The following is a 17,605-nucleotide window of genomic DNA, read 5'->3' on the forward strand; positions in this document are numbered from 1 at the left end:
ATTACAGTATAAATTGTGGACAACATTGCTGCTGTATGTGTAATTCATCACACCTGTGAATATGATCCAACACCAGTGATTATACCACACAGCAGAACAGGGTGAACATCGCACACAGTGATTTGAGCCTGGACTTGAATTGACTTGATTTGTCTAAAAAAAAAAAAAAAACTGGTGTGAATCAGCTTCAAAAATGGACCTTTATATTTATTGTATTACATGGCTAATAGTCATAACTTACAACATTAATAATCATTTTTTCAAAACCTCTTTATTCAAATTTTGAAGCTACATTCACTACAGTAGTGACAAGGAATCTCCTGTATTTTCAAATACAAAATATAGTAGATAAATAAAACAGACATTCAAAATTTCCAGGAACAACAAGCAGCTACAAACCAGAGCCACTTTCACAGACGATTAACTGGAGTTTAAAGATGACTGGTGCCAATATATCTCTTTCTAACAAATGAGTTACTAGAAACAAATAAACGATGGCACATCAATGCTTTGTCAGTATCGCTGACAGACTTATGTGTTCATCCATCTCACTGAAATGGGTTGTGATAACCGACTGCAGTGTTGTCAGACTACAGACTGTGTGTTAAATGCTTTTTGTGTGTGTTCAACTCCTGTTGTTCTGTAGTGAGTCTATGAGAGACTTGTTGTACTCAGTCACTTGTTGAGAAACGTTCTTGGCAACTGAGGCGTAGTCACTCTCCTGGGATTTAGAGGCGATGACTAATGCTGCAGTTAAGGAAAGATCACTGATGTAACCAATGAATGACTTTTATATAGAAACATCACATGTCTCACTGAGCTGTTGTCTTTGGAGATGAAGAGCATAAACTAAGCTTAAACAAACAATCAGATAAAAGACTGAAGGATACACTCTTTCATTACAAAGTTGTTCTGCTCCAAGTGTTGCCACTTCCTTTCCAGGTTAGCCAGCTAAAACACAAAGCAGAATATCACAGTTTGTAACGACAAAATGTTGAAGTGCCTTGCTCAAGGGCTCAACAAAGGTTACTGAAGAAGGCATGAGCGCATATTTCCTGAAGTGAATCAACAAAATCACAAACTGGAATCTTACAAGAAATTGCATTAAAATCGCCAAAATAGCTAAATGTGTGTCTCTGTTTAACACAATGCATCACCTAATAATAAGTGTGAAAGTGTGAAATGGTCTGACCTGAGCATGAGTCTCGTTTTCCTGCAGCTTGATCTTCAGAGCTTGATATTTCTGGTTCATCTCCTGCAGCAGCTCTTTGAAGGAATCCCGACGCTGAGTCAGTGAAACCCGGTCCTCCTGCAGTCTCTGCACCAGAGGAACAAACACATGGTTGGACTTTAGTTTAGTCACTTTGGTAAAACAGAAACAGGTTATGTAGTGTTTCTGATTACTTTGATGGGGCTGATTCCTCCACATACAAACAAATATACTGTGCATACAGAACAGAGCTGTATACAGCACATCTATTTCTCAGTGTGTAGTATAGAACTTCAGGATCATCCATGTCTCCAGCACAGCCCGTGGTACCTTCTTCTTCTCCTCTGCTGTGTGTCTCAGGGTGTCCAGGTCTCGGTAGGTGTGCAGCTCTGACTCCATGGTGCTCACTCGCTCCTTCAGGGTGCTGAGCTCTCCTGTGATTTTCCCCTCCAGCTGCTGCACCTTCTCCAGGTCTTGCTGCAGACGCTGGGACTCTGGGTGGTCACAGTGACAGTGAAAGTGAAAGTGAAAGTGTGTGTGTGTGTGTGTGTGTGTGTGTGTGTGTGTGTGTGTGTATTACTGACCTGTGGTCAGTCCGCGGGCAGTGCTCTCTGATTGGACCACCTCGGTCTCCTTGCTGACCAGCACCTCCTGCATGTTCCTCAGCTCACTGGCTGTCACTGTATCTACCTGACGTAGCCGCAACATGTTCTACACACACACACACACACACACACACACACACACACACACACACACACACACACACACACACACTTAGTCTTCTCTACCAAACTTTGTCTTTTTCCTGTCATTTCTCCAACTGCCTCTGTATCCTTCCTCCCCCTCCTCCTCACCCTGCTGCAGTGCTCCAACAGGGAGACGATGTTCTCCTGGCTCTGTGTCATCTTCTCCTGCTCCTGAGCCCTGGACTCCTCAAACGACTCCAGGAAGCCTGAAACAAAGGAAGGAAGTTACTGACACTTACAACGGGCTGCATGTTATTTTATCTGAATCAACACCTGTTCATGCAGATACGCTCCTCTGTGCTTTGGTGACTCCTGGTGGTTGTATCCAGCATCTGTATCAGCCTTCACATTCCCATATTACGTCAACATTTTTTTAAATAATGTTATTAATGTTCACACTGATGATTGTGTTTGGAGACAAATTATTTTTATCCATCATACCGCAGGAGTGGACTAAACCATTAGCACCTTTCAGAGTGGGAGAAGCGCCTCAGAAACTCTAATATTGTTTTAGAAACATAAAATAAACCATTAAACTATTTATTCAGCCAACAGTAATAATAATAGTAGCAGCAGTTTTATTGTAGTTTTATTTATTTTATTGATGTGAAATTTCAAAAATACAGATAAAAACAATGTTTTAACTCCAGACTTCCCTCCCCATGTTGGGGTCCCTGTAACTTAGTTCCACTACTCCCCTCACTTCAATGGCTCTGCATGTACTATGTGAAAGCATCTCTATCGTACCCACAATACTGTTATATTTCTAATATCAAGTTATTAAGTATTTAATATTCTGAAATTTGATAGTCATTATCACTCCTGTCTAGTTATACACAAAATTTCAACTTACGGTCGATTTCCTCCTCTTTCCTCCTCAGCTCTTTGTATTTCTGTTGACACTCCCCTGATGGAAAAACACAGAGAGCATTACATCACATTAGTACTGAATTCATACTTTATTTACAAGATGGTCTACATAGTTTCCCTGTGAGAGTTCAGTGATATGATGAAGTGCAGACATGTCTGTGACGTGTGTTGACATGTGTCATATCATATATATATGATTGAAATATGATCATACAACGTTTGGATATAAAAAACATGGGAAATTTGGAAACTATGGATTGGAACAAAACGATTTAGAGTAAATCAGCCCAACAGCCCAAATCTATAAAGAGGTGGCATCCTGCAACAGCCCTGTTTTTACAATAAGGTTATTTAATTTATAATTTAAAGTTCTTAAAACTGTATTAATGTCAAAGCAGCTGGAAACTCAACAAAGATAAACCTGGAAACATAAAAATTGTTCTGCACTGTATAAGATGAATAAAAAATAAGCTAAAAAAACGAAACAAAAGTTCAGTTGAAGTCGTGGAGTGTGTTCAGTGTGTTACCCTGAGCCTCCTCCGAGTCCTGCTCCAGCTGTCGGATCTCCTCTGTGATCTGTCTGGTCCGCTCTCTGATCTCCGTGAGCCTGAACACACACACACACACAGACACACACAGACACACAATCAATACACAGAAGCAAAATACATTTACAACTAATTCATTAATATGACATGAACACATACTGTCTCTCCATGCTGGCGATTTCCTGGTTGTCCTCCTTCACCTGGAAAACAGAACATCTTAAAACTTTTATTTACTAACTATGTTGAGTTTATCTCAATGAAAACGTCAAATCACATCTCATTATCTGAACAGAAGATTGTAAAATGTGGTTGAAAGCTCTGATAATCTAGTGAGTGGATCTTTAATTTAGATTTTCTAGAAAACATAAATATATTGATTTTTTAAATATTCATAGCACTGTTCAATTAAAGGTTATTTTATACTAATACAACTTTTGTTTTATTAGTATAAAATTTGTCAGTTTGAAGTCACATGTTTCTGATGTCTTTATGTGAAGCGAACCTGTTTGATTAACTTCTCTCTCTGCTCCTGGGGTGAACCCAGACTCCTGTGCTCGGCCTCCATGGTGTCACGCTTTGACTCCAGCGCTGACAGAGTCTCATGAAGCCGAACCACTTCCTGTTTGATCTGCGAGTGGGCCAGCTCCTGCACAAAGTCAATGTCAGATAAAACATCCTGTACTACCACTTCAACTGGGGATCATGTTACCATTGTTCCAGACCTCCGACCTCATGTAAAATTCATGTGTGGATTTAAATTAATTAGTTATGTTTGTATTGGTTAATGCATCCATTCCTTCATCTACTTTCTGCTGCTTATCCAGGTTATGTTTAATGATTAATGACATTATTACAATTACTTTTTTATACTGCCAGGAGGTAATGAAAAAAACTTTACACTGCTCCTGTTAATAATTATCAGTCCTTCTGGGTTCACTTTGGCTGGTAAGACTGTGTAAAATATCGAATTAATATCTTAAATTCAACTTTGTGAACCCAGCAGAAACCCTGGCTTTCTTCTTTTACCACTCCGACTCCACCCCTCCCTCCTCTGTTAAAGCCAACTCACTGCATCGTAGTCCTCCTTCCTGGTTATCAGAATGTCCAGCTCTTCCTGGAGAACAGTTAACTCCTGCAAAACAAAGAACAAGGATGCAAGGAGAAGAGAGAAGAAGATTTAACTACAGTGTGACTAATATCAAAGTATTATCATTGTTAGTTAAACTCACAAAGATTAATGCTAGAAGTAGTAGACAATGACGAAGGAGAAGGAGAAGAAGAAGTAGAAGAAGATTTATCCTGTGAAATGTCAAGGACTAATATCACTTATTTACAGTTTGAGTTTGAGTGTGAGTGAGGGAAAACTCCTCAGTCACACTCACTGAGTTTATTGCATCATACATTACAGATGGTTTAATGAGACATTTAATACCATGATTACAGCTCAGAAAGCGGAGACTTGTTACTTGATCTGATCCAGCCTGATTGTCAGTGTGACTTGTCCTTAAACGTGACACCAGCATATAAAATTCCAGCTTATTGACAGAGTCACATTTGAAAGGAGCTTGTTACTACAGCAGCATTGTGTCAGTTTTAAGCATGTTATACGAATACTTAAGAAGTACAAGCAAAAGAGCAGCATTATAACATGAACTACTGTTTTACCTGTAGCAGTTCCTCATTGGCTGTTGCCATGGTGAAATACTTCTCCTGCTTTGCAGCTGGCATTGATTGGACAACCTCGTCAGCGACCAGCCTTTCCCTCCTTATCTCCTCTTCAACCGCCCTGATCGCCTCCTCTCTTCTGTAAAACAAACACACAACAGGGAAGAGATGTTTAAGTTTATTTTTTTTTACTTTCACATTGCCTCAATTAGAAAACAGCATGTGGAGGGAGAAATGTAAAAAAGATGCCAGACCTGATTCAAGCCCAGAACACAGGTATGATAGATTAGACTAGATACCATAGCTAGAAAGACAGAAAGGGGATACAAGGATCAGAGGTTGGAGGGGTAAACTGAGGGAACAGGCTTAGTGTATCCTTGCTTTCTTGCTGCTCTCCTCCTTTCTTTCTCTTTTACCACCTTTATTTGTCTTCTATCTAAAACTCACACTTTTCTTTTCCCTTGTTTCCAAATTCCTCTCCTACCATCTTTCCTTATCGCTCTCTTTCTTCTCTCCTTGCATCCTTCTGTCTTTCCTTCCACCTGCAATCCGTTACTATAAATTCTTCCCCCTTGCTTTCTTTACTCCCTCCCTTCAATCTTTAATTCCTCTCTTCCTAAGAACTGGATATTGATCTGCTTCATTAATGTGTGATATTATTTCAATTTTAAAGGAGAGGTATTTCCAACAGGAGGGAGGACAATCTTTATCATTCATAAATAGTTAGCTAGCAGGACAGTGCAGTCAGCCTTTGGGTTTTTACAACAAGGAACAAAGGTCATTTGCTGTGCTGGCTGCGTCAGGTGTCAGGTGAATAAAGTTTCATCTTTGTGCCCGTAGAAGTAAAAAGGTACGTGTCTTCAGTTTCTATTGATGAATATATATAAGTGACAGATTCATTGAAACGTGTTAACAGTTTTGTCAATCCATTATATGCACATATATTTGTCAAATAACAACCAGGACTTTCACTGCAGTGCAACATTTTGTCTTAATATCTGAAGAGGGAAACATTTAAAAATGGTCATATCATGATGACCATGATTAATAAGATTAAAGTTAATGGTTTGATTAAGGTGTTTACATGGTTCTGTGTAATGTGCCTCCCCAGTATATATGAGGTTTTATACTCAGGTTAGTGTCCAGACTATACTAGGTAGTCTACTAGGTAAATACAAATATGTGAAGTGAACATGTGTGTAAGAAATGTGAAGAACTTCACTGGTATGTCATTTTCACAAGGCTGTATTTACAGATCATTTTAAGTCGAGTTCCACTGCTTCCACTAAAAGCTGTTTCACTTTCAACCACTGCTGGTACACATGCTGCTTTCTATCACAAAGCTGTACTTCAGTTGAACGATCCATTGATCAGCAAATCACCAGAAAATGAATCTGCAACAATTCTGGCAATCAATGATTGGTTTAAGACATTAAACAAACAAGACAAAATGCCAAACATTATCTGGGTTCATATTTTTAATCGTGTGGATTTCATTTTTGTAAATGACAGATCTTTGGTTGGCACTGTAAACTGCTGGGCAGACAAAACAAGCATTTTACAGACTAAACTTTTAATAATGATGACAATAATAACCTATGGAAATAATTGTTCACTGCAGCAATAAAGGAGAAATGATTAACAGAGAAGGCAGCTGTTTTTTCAGGTTATTCTGAGTGCACACGGCTACATAATTTGGGATTAACTGCAACTAACTTGGCACAAAATTTCTGTGGTACCTATAAAGCTTAACTCAAAGTGATGAAGGAGGCAAACTCATCAATGCCTATGATTGTAACGCTACAGCAGAGTTGGTTTTAATGAGTGACTGACAGGCTGCCGGTCAAAACGAACCAGCAGAATGTCTTCTCACACAGAATAAACAGAGGAGTTTATTTTTTATGTGAAGTATTGGTTACCCAGTGTTTTCTATTTCTTTCTTTTCATGGCAGCATGATGCAAAGGAGGCGGAAACCTCTCCTTCTGCTGTGTTTGACTGCAGCAGTCGCCATGAATATCCTGGGAGATACTGCTGAGGCCGTGGAGGGGGTTGCGCTGGTATGAAAATTTCCATTCTTTAACATTTTTGATGGCATAATTCCTGGATCATTCAATTATTGTTTTTTATGTTTATTGTGCTCCAATTGTCTGTATGTGTTACTCAGACTGTTTATCTGTTGTAATAACTGTCCATTCATCCACCAGGAGGTAAAGAACTTGACCAACAAGTCTCTGCAAGTCATTCCTCACAGTGGCAACAGCTCCTCTCTTACTAAACTGATGGTTGAGGGGAACTCGATCACTCTGACTGAGGAGGATGGACTGGCACTGGCCAGTTATCCTGCACTGGTAGAACTCCACTTGGATGATAACCGAGTGACTGATGTACCAGCCAAGTACTTCTCTGTGGTGCCACGCCTCAGAGTGCTGTCTCTGTCCAGGAACAACATCAGCGGGTGAATAAGAAAGCAAACATAAACATCAGCCTTGTGCTACAGTATTTAAATACTGTGTTGATGGCAGTATACAGTATAGTATATAGACAGTGTATAGTGTTTAGACAGCATACTCAAAAAGGTCATGATGTATACTAAATTAGCTAGATGTCTGAGAGCAATGTGACTGTCCCATTCGCTAAAACTTGAGGTGGTGATGCCCCTCAGTACTGTTCCAGACTTGTAGCTTATATACCTAAGAAGTTGAGGCATTACTTACAGTAAATACTACAACTGATCCTAGAATTGTGGACCTTGTTACAGCCTGGATCCTGAGGCTTTCTCTGGCCTGGATGATCTGACAGATCTGGACCTGTCCCACAACCTGCTGACAAGTCTCCCCACACAGCTGCTCAGAGGGCTAAACAATCTGCAGGTAAAACCCAACTGGTCAACAAGAATCTAGAAAGATATTCTGGTAAATTCCCACGACATGAGCAAGAGTTTCATTCAGTATCATCTAGCTATATATGATACCGTGACTATATTTACAAAATAAAAGTGAAATGATTACATGTGTCAGTCTTAAAGAAAGCTATTTCAGTGAAGGTATGTCTATTATCATTGAGTCAGGGTTGTTTTCCATTCAAAATAAAAGAAACAACTCACTGTAAACCTTTCCATCAGTAATCTAGCAGTGTTAACCAGGTAATTATAAATCTATAATTAATCTATAATAATCCTATCTGGTCCTATCAGGTGCTGAATCTCCAGGAAAACCCCTGGAATTGTTCCTGTCCACTGCTGAGCAGCATTAGAGAGGTCGCAGCGGGAAATGTTAGCATTGGTAATAATTCAACAATTATTTGAAGTTACACTGGCAAGTAAAAAGAAGTGAACCTTTTAAAATTACATCCATTTATGTATAATGTTTTCCATCTTCTGGAGTGGTCCGATCAGAGCCCAGACCTTAACCCAGTTAAGATACTGCTGAAGTGAGACACTCACACCAGATTATTCTCAGAATATGTCTGAGCTGAAGCAGCTCTGTAGGAAGAATGCTTCAAAGTTCCTCCTGAACATTGTGCAGCTCTGATCAGCAGCTAATGGAAGAGGAGGTTTGAGGTTATTGGTACAAAAGGAGGTTCCACAAGATATTAAATCCAAAGGTTTACTTACTTTTCTCACCAACACTGTGAATGTTTAATGTTTGTCCACATTTGCGATTTAAATCAAGATCAGATCACATTTTATGACCAACCAATGCAGAAAACAGGTGATTCCAAAGTCCAAAGTTTTTCTTGTCACTGTAAGTAATATATTGACTTGTGACTGACATATCCAGCCTGGTCTGGAATTGTAAGGTTACCTACTTTAGGGCTTAATATTTATCTATGGGTGTAAACATAAACTTATTCAAACACAACTGAGACCAGTATTTAAAAGCCATAGGCTTTCTCTACAACAAATGTCTTTGAAACTATCTGTGGTGATGCTGACAACACTTAAAGACGGGACATTTAACCTACTCAACTGAGTGACTGCTCGTTAAATTAAATTACTTCTGTATGTGATGTCTGTCTCAACAGGGGGACCACGAGCCACCTGTGCTTCTCCAGAAAATCAGGCCGGACTTGATCTTTTAGAGGCTGCAGCTGTATGTTACCCAGCAACATCACCCACCTTCGCTACAGACACACAAAAACCAAAAACACACACAACAGTCAACTCCGAACAGTCCCAGGGTTCATCCACTGTGCTGAAGACCACACAGTCATCAATCAAGAACATCACCATAAACAGGGGTAAGACTAAGAGAGATACAGGTATTTTACCCATTTTCTCTTCTTCAACTGTTCTTCTATTAAACATGTGGATTAACAAATAGAACGCAACCAGCTCAACAGAATGGTCTCTCCTCTCTATCTCCCCCCTCCAATCCCAACCAGGCCAGACCCCTGTGCTCGGCAACACGTGGAAGTTCACAGCATGTGTTGCAGCCTTGGCTCTAATAACCTCCATGCTCATTGTATGTGCCATCAAGGGGCCTTCCTTGTACAAGCTCTTCCACAACTACCAGCACCGGCGGCTAGACCAAGAGGAGGATGAGGAGGAAGACGTTGTGTCAACGGTCTTCTCAGGGACAGGGAGATATGTCAACCATCAGACATTCACCTTCGAGCAAGGGAACGCACAGATAGAGATAGAGGAGGAAGAGGAAGATGGGTATTTTGAGGATCCATACATCAAGAGGGACGAATGACATGCAGGAGAACCATGACAAATCACACAGCTGCTTCGGTCACAAGAAGAGGAGGCAATTACCTCCTGTCATTTGTGTCACACTTAAATACTCTGTGTTTAATTGGGGGCTGTTAAATTGTACATATTTATTTTTTTTAGCACTGCTAAATACTATCAGCCTAAGAGTTAAGAAAAGGGTTGTCTTAGCTCTATGCTCTCACTGTGAGTTTGTGGTAGTGTTGGTACTGATCTTATGTTCCTCTATAGCATCACATCATTGCCAGAAATATGAAGTAAAAACTTGACTGTAACATGATCTCTTGCTCTTGGTCACCTAAGAAACTAACATATCAAACCTTATATATCAGGCCCACTAAACATCAGAGAGGTGTGTATTTATTCTGCTCCCCATTCCACTGTTCCACACCCTGGTGTTATGCACACAGGTCTTCTACAAGATGTGGTTGTATAGTGGTAAAAAACAAACCATGCCTCTGTGCACGAGATTGCATTTTTCATATTTGTAAATATTTAGAATAAAACACTGATAGACACAGAAAGATGTAGAATCAAATCATTCAAATCTGAATCTGAGACACAAATTACTTCAGATGTTTTACTGCAGTCATAAACCTCTGCACAAGGGATCTCATGCAACTTGTGTTTGAGAGATCACACAATAATCAACATAAATAAACTTCCACTAAATACTTACTCCCTCCTCTCAGTGAAGACGCTGTCAATGCTTTCAGCCTCGCTGTCATTCTGGGCTTTCACCTGGGAGGGAAGAGAAGAACGAATCACTTCTGACTTCCTGGTTTTAAAGCAGGACATGACAAAATTACTGTATTACTTACATAATAGCAAACCACAAATCGGACAGGCCAGGTCATAACATTGTGATTAACAGCGAATGGGTAGCAGGTGGATGAAATAATATATGATGTATGAGGAAAACATTACATTCTTAATCAACATATTTTAAGCTTAATTTTTCTGTGATTGGATTTCTGAACTTACTGATTAATTATTTATTCTGGGCTGTAACAAAAAGTTATTATGAGCTTTATAACTGTTTGTGTTCAGGAAGTAGCAGTGACATTCAGAATTTTAAAGTCAGACTGGTCAGGCTATTGTGGAAATACCTGCTGCCATTTTCATTTTAACAAAAAAGGACAACTTTTGCTTTAAATAAATGTTTGTTCATTTAAAACCAGCATTCTTATGTTAACATATCATCACACATAATATCCCCCCGAGAAATAATGGTGATGTGTGATTGAGTGTGGGTCTCTAAATCATGGTGGTGGATGATTTATGCATGCATGCAGATTACGATGACATCAGAGTCAATCACTATTACATAGTGTACTTACAATGTTGTAGTCATTTATCATTTCCTCCATCTCTGTGTTGGTGTTGAGCTTGTCCACCAGCTGGAAATACAAATAAAGAATAAAAAAACTTAAGATACTTCTCAAACATCTTATTATATACGGGACACCTGAATGTACTTCTAATACTAATTTAACAGCCACAGTCAAACATTACCATCATATCACTAGTGAGCTGTGGCATTTCCTTCAATGCCTGTACTTTGTTTCAGTTAATCCAATGGTGTTTACATACTTAAAATTAGTCTTACAATTGCTTGTTTGTAGTGTTGAGGTTGTAGGAGCTAAGATGTAAAGCGGTGGCTCACTGAAAATAACTACAGACAAGGGCTAAAACTTTTAGTTTACAGCTGCTTACCATATTGTGGTCAGCAAGCTGGCCTTGCAAATCCTTAATCTCTGCAGCCAGGCCTTCAGCTCTGAAAATAAAAGATAAAAATGAAGGGTTGGTTGTTTGGAGATTTTTTTTTCATGCTGTTATTAAATTATAAAATGTACAGTGTCAAGACAAACTAGTTAAAATACCACTCACTTCTTCTCATAGGAGAGGTAGACAGAGTTCTCCTGGTTGTAGTTGTCAATCTCTTTGTGCAGTTTGCTGGTCTCTGTGGTCAACTCAGTGATCTTACTCCTGTAGCAAAACAACAGTAATATTCACTTTTACATGGTTTAATTGATCATTATGTACCGACAGGAAGAGATAGTTGCTCTGCTGGAAACACCTGCTACATACTGTAAAGTAATGCTAATAGGCGCTCTAACTGTAACATAGCCTTTAAGATCAGAAAATGTTAACATATGCTACTACATTCTAATGTTACTGTAACAAAAATCTTTTTATATCACAGTTTTACAACATAGCACTCAGCTCAACTCTGTCTTTAACAAACATATATGAATTTTTTAAATATATATGATATTGTTGTGCTAGTTTTCAATATTGCAATTTTATTATTGTTATTTCTGTCTGTCATGAAACAGGAATCCCTCCTCTGCTGCTCCTCTTTATTCCCGTTAAAAGTTTTTTTTGAGCGGAGATTTTATTTATCCGAAGTGGGGGGTCTGAGGACAGAGGGTGTCATGTGCTGCACAGATTGTGAAGCAAAGTTGTGATTTTGGGCTACATAAATTAAATGGACTTAGCTTGGTTACAGTAAAACACTATCGTACCACCTGTATGTATTTTAATGAACTTAGCTCTGAAAACCCAGATAAGAAAACACCAAAGTCCACAAAACAGTGTGTGCATTTCCTGCTGCCATAACTTAATCTGTGAGTAAAAATATAATTGGTGGCAAATAGTTTGTGTTACCTGAGAAGGCCCAAGTAGTAGGACTTATCCAGAATTTGTCTTTGAGGTCCTGGAGATGGAAGAAGGAAAGGGTTTGTGGAGTGAAAGATTAAATACAAATCTCTCCATGTGAAGAGTACACTGCTATCACTTCAAATCTACCTTTCATGCCAGTCTTCATCCCACTGAGCCCCTGTTGGGTGACAGGCCGGTCAGTCACTTTGATCTGTGCTGACAGGACTCCAGGGGTTGCAACTGGGATCCCGCCCCTCATACCAGGATGACCACTTGTACCTGGAACCATCTGTATTAAAAATGAAAGAACATAACTCCATAACACTGGGTTTCTACTCTAGTTACCAACACTGCAACACATAGGGTCAGTATCATACACTGATTGTGTAATGAAGTGCTACCATGATAATCCTGTGATAACTGTGCACAGATCATAAATGCTAACACAAATTCCTCCACCTTGCACTAAAAAGAAGTTTGACTGAGAGCTTAAATCGGTGACAGGTAAACAAAAGTTACCCGAATGTGAAAAAAATGAAAAAGCTGAAAAGTCCTAAACCAAGTGTTTTCTTTTTTTGAAATTGAACTTTTATAATATAAGGTATATACTCATGGAAAGAGCACCTGCATCTTAAATCTAAATAAAATAAATCCACACTGCAGTTGACTCACCCCAGTTGCGACACGTATGGCTGTAGGAGGAGGTCGGATGGCTGTTGGGGGTCTACCAGCACCAGGGACCACAGATCCACTACGGCTCAATGGACGGCCTATGCTTGAGGGAGGCCGCTGACTTGCCATGATGCCTAAAACATGGTAACAATATTGACATATTAACAGTAACTGCTGCTGGATGGAAATGAATTCATACTACTCATCAACCCACTGATGAGTGCTTATTAGTTTGTCTGCATGGTGACAACCCTGTGGTGGACAGTGAAGCTTCATTGTGACTGGAAGTTTGCTGGTTAGGAACCTGAAGCACAACATTTAAAACAGTGGTACCACGCCTTCGTCCAGGCCCCGCTGTATATATTCCATCCGTCCCCTACTCTGCCCACCTGAACAGTTTTTAATTGGCTGAACACACCTGAACCAGCTGCGCCTAAGGGTGATAGAGTCGTACAAGTTTGTGAGGCACAATCAGTCACGCAACAATTACTTGCAGCCCTGATGTCAAGTCGGAGAACTTATGAGAACTTCAGAGACCTCCATCACGAGGTGCAGTATTTGAGTATGGAAAACATTGTTTTCTTGTTAATGGAGGATATATGCTGTTTCCTACTAGCTTAAAACGCTAATTGTGACAACAACAGTTTCAAATATCAAGAAAATGTTTACCATACGAGTAGCATCAGCTAGCAAAATGTTTGTTAGTTCGGTGGTGTATTAACTTTGCTCCCAACAGCCTAAGTATCGTTACGTTACAACAAAGTTGACGTTATCTGTAAGACACATTGTAACGTTAAATAAATAAACTAGACCGTTGTTTTGAAAATGTTGTTTTGTAATGTTTGATAGCTATCTAGCTTAGTTTACCGTATGCCATCACCATTAGCAAATGCTAAGACAACTTTAGCATTAACGTTAGCTGACTGCCACGGTGTAACGTGGATAAGCTAGCAAGCGTTGCGTATCTTTAAACTGAACTCCTTCACGGTCGTTTCCGTCGGCAGTATAAACCTTTACATTTTCCAACCGAGGCCGCTGTTTAGTTTATTTACCTGAGAGGAAACTGACAACTAGCGTGAACACAGTAACAACAGCTAAGAGAAAGTCCGAGGCTTGGGATGATGATGTTGACGGTAACCCAGTAACCGTCTTCTTCTCCTGACATTAGGCAGCGGAGACTGTACTTCTGCCCCCTAACGTCCAACAGGGGATGTTACATGCTGACCAAAGACCAGTTTATAGGTAAGTTAAATATTCTGCTGAGGCTTTCTCACTATTTTCTTTTGAGTTGATTTGCAATGTAAAGCATTTGTTTGATTTATTGTTGTATCCAGAATTAAGGAGGAAAGAAGTAACTATGAAATAGTGTAACTTAACTTTCTTAAGAATAATGTGGGGAACGTATATGTATATATACAGTATGTATATGTAATAGTGTGGACTGTGGACCCAAACCAGTTGCCATAGGGGAAAGGGCCCTTGAATATGTGACATTAAGGTATCTTTTATTTCTAAGCCAGTTTGCACTTTAATTCTTTAATACTTTAAAGTTAGTTTGATGAGGTGCACACCAACTTTTTTTTCTAATCCGGTGAGTTTTAAAATGCTGGACACACAAGGGCATAGGTTTGGTCTCAACATTGGGAACAACCCCACCAACCCTCCAAAACAAAGAGATTGGCTCTTTAATGCTCTTTAATAACAAAACAGTTTATTAACATAAGATCTGAATTGACATTCAGGAATGCCCGTACACAAATGTAACATATGTAAATGTGTTGAATTTCTTTATATGAAATAAAGTATCTATCTATCTATCTATCTATCTATCTATCTATCTATCTATCTATCTATCTATATGTACATATGAAGTAAAATCATATGTATTTAAAGTATAGCCTATATATGTAAAAATTGCATATGAAACCTAAAATTGGAACAATATCATATATTGACATATAAATATATATCTAACTAATAGAAACATATATTTTAGTATGTCTGTTTATATTATTGACATATGTTACATAAACATATATATCGATCCCAAATCTTGTCAGTATATATTCATTATTCCAATTAACCTAATGTGCATGTCTTTGGACTGTGAGATAAAGAGATAAAGAGAGGGGGAGATCATTAGGACGTGGAAAAAAATTGTATTAAAGGAAGCAAAGGAATAAAGTAATCAAAGCAATGTTACAAAATCACAGACACAGGATATCCGGGGGACGGAGCCGGAGCACAAGGAAAGACAACACTCAGCGTCACAGACAGAAAACACTTTGAATTCATGCTTAAGCAAAGGCAACCCAGAAACGCTGTTTGAGTTGAGTTGTGCCGGATTGGAACATCCACAAAATCTGGAGAGGTAGCCAGTAAGCATGAATGCAAGTATGGACTCACGGATTGAGAGACTGGTGGAGAGTGCGATCTGGCGAGGACACTGACACTACCTTCTGTGCCAGGTAGAGTCTTGGTTCTGGTGTCTTGGCTCAGCCCTGCTTACCTGCTGTGCCAGGTAGTGTCAGCCTCATGCGTGGTCGGCTTGTTAGATTTATACGTCCGGTGTCGATTATGATAATTATTATTTTCAAGTTGATGTTGAAAACATATAGGTTGAGATGACTTAAAAATCACTTTGGTTAATTCTTTTGTTTTTGTCTGGAAAAATTGAGAAAATAATTAATATTAAAACGTTTAATACAATTAAAAGAGTTGTATTAATGTATACATTTTCTCTTTTTCTGATTTTATTTTTAAGTTTTTTCAGCTAATGATAAATAATGACCAGAGATACTGCTGAATCTTCCAAAGTAAAAGGAAAAAAAAGAAAAGGAAAACAGTGTTATCACTGAGTAAAATCCTGTTAAAACCCAGTTGGATGGACCATCCCTTTCAATCGGGGAAGCTGCATGTTCTTGAGGGTTAATTTGACAGTGAAAAACCGGGTGAACAGGACACTGGAGGACCAGTCTGGGAGCTTTGAAATGGAACAGCAGGAGCAATAACCTGGAATCAAGTCAAGATAAGAACATAAATCATTTAAAGTCATCTTGTGAATAACCTGCAGATTGGAAGTAAATATGGCAGCGCAAGCTATTGGGAATCAGTTGGATTAATTGCAGAGCTGGAGGTGGAGCGGGACACAGATGAAGTAGCTGTGTTAACTAAACAGCAAAATGTCGACCTAGCAAAGTTTGTAAATGAGTGCAAGTTGAAGCTAAAGTAGGTCAAGAGTCTAATTCAGGAGACTCTCTGGGTTAACCTTGGAAGTGTTGAGTTGTCCACAGCACTACAGGCAGCAGAAGCTCAGTCTGAACATGTTGCTGTTGTGCAACCTAATGGAAACCAGGAGGCATATGACTTCATGCTCAATCACTTGCAAGGCCTAGTAAAGACTGCAAAGGAGGTGCATGGTCAGTGGAAATGATTAGCCTTATCAGGTGACCAGACAAACCTTTAGACTCGCATACAAAAGCTCAAACTTTATGTTCCCAAGCTCGTTTCTTGAAAGGCTGATTTCATACAATCAAGGACAAAGCAGGACGCTGAAAAAGAAACATTGTCTGTGACAAGAAGAAGCTTCACTTTTGCAAGCAGTTTTGGACACTAAAGCTAGCAGACAAAAAGGCTGCACTAAGAAAGCTTGGGGTATGTAAGGGGTGTCTTGAAGTTCATAAAGACAGTTCATACTGCAAACCTGGCTATTTAAAAACCAAGACTGCAAGGATGAGTATTCTCCAGAGCAGCATTACTATCTGTGTCCTAATGCTGAGCTTAAGAAAATCAGTGCAAGTCAGAAAAAGTGTAGATATGGTCCAGAGGAAGACAAAAGTAGGAAGAAATATACAGAGCATCAAGAGGAGTTCATCAGTAAACTTTCACCAGAGGTGGCAAAAGTATGTATGTATGTATGTATGTATGTATTTTCAAACGCTGCATCCAGAGCCTTCAGCACTGTGAAAGAGCAGGCAGGTCGATGGAAAGTAAATTACAAGAGCTGCTAGTGGCTAACCTCCCTCTTTTCATCCCTCTCAAGGAAGAATGTCAGGTACTCCAACAAGATAACTATGTTGACGACATCCTCAAATCCCACAACGACTTGGATCAACTGAAACCTATTACAGCAAATGTGGAGGGAATCCCTAAAGGCTGGAGGATTTGCGCTCAAGCCTGTGGTCTTTTCTGGTCAAAATGGGAGGAAGGAGTGCAGCGACAACCAGGAGAGGACTAAGGCAGACACTTGCAATGATGACAAGGCGCTTGGCCTGGGCTACATAGTAGTAGAAGACAAGCTCCATGTCATGATTGCAGTCAATTTCTCAAAAGAGAAAGAAGAAATTCAACTTGGCCAAGATCTTCCAAAAAATCAAATAAGAGCTCAGATGCCAAACCCCCTGACACAGAGAACTTTGCAGCCAACCTTGCAAATAAGTGCCCAATTGATGCCAGAGTGCAAAGTCAAGAAGACTGTATTCAGTATGTAAAACCAAATACCCTCTTACTTGG

The 17,605-nt window shown here is 39.4% G+C and overlaps 2 protein-coding genes across 2 annotated transcripts; one reads left to right on the forward strand and one right to left on the reverse strand.

Annotated features, from left to right (window-relative positions):
• Positions 1–252: 252 nt before the first annotated feature.
• Positions 253–14,246, reverse strand: ift74 (intraflagellar transport 74). Its single transcript, XM_056365103.1, has 20 exons — positions 14,146–14,246; positions 13,094–13,227; positions 12,569–12,710; positions 12,428–12,476; positions 11,648–11,746; positions 11,474–11,534; positions 11,098–11,157; positions 10,437–10,498; positions 5,043–5,181; positions 4,447–4,509; positions 3,880–4,023; positions 3,537–3,577; positions 3,357–3,436; positions 2,813–2,866; positions 2,068–2,165; positions 1,795–1,921; positions 1,541–1,704; positions 1,193–1,318; positions 891–951; positions 253–741 (listed from the first exon to the last, which is right to left on the reverse strand). Exons 2-20 carry the CDS (start codon positions 13,220–13,222, stop codon positions 626–628), a joined length of 1,815 nt encoding a protein of 604 aa, XP_056221078.1. The 5' UTR covers positions 13,223–13,227; positions 14,146–14,246; the 3' UTR covers positions 253–625.
• Positions 8,380–10,430, forward strand: LOC130161689 (leucine-rich repeat-containing protein 19-like). The gene is made up of 2 exons (XM_056365104.1): positions 8,380–9,282; positions 9,427–10,430. Exons 1-2 carry the CDS (start codon positions 9,051–9,053, stop codon positions 9,738–9,740), a joined length of 546 nt encoding a protein of 181 aa, XP_056221079.1. The 5' UTR covers positions 8,380–9,050; the 3' UTR covers positions 9,741–10,430.
• Positions 14,247–17,605: the final 3,359 nt, after the last annotated feature.

Source organism: Seriola aureovittata, chromosome 20 (assembly GCF_021018895.1).
Source record: "Seriola aureovittata isolate HTS-2021-v1 ecotype China chromosome 20, ASM2101889v1, whole genome shotgun sequence".
Lineage (NCBI taxonomy): Eukaryota > Metazoa > Chordata > Actinopteri > Carangiformes > Carangidae > Seriola > Seriola aureovittata.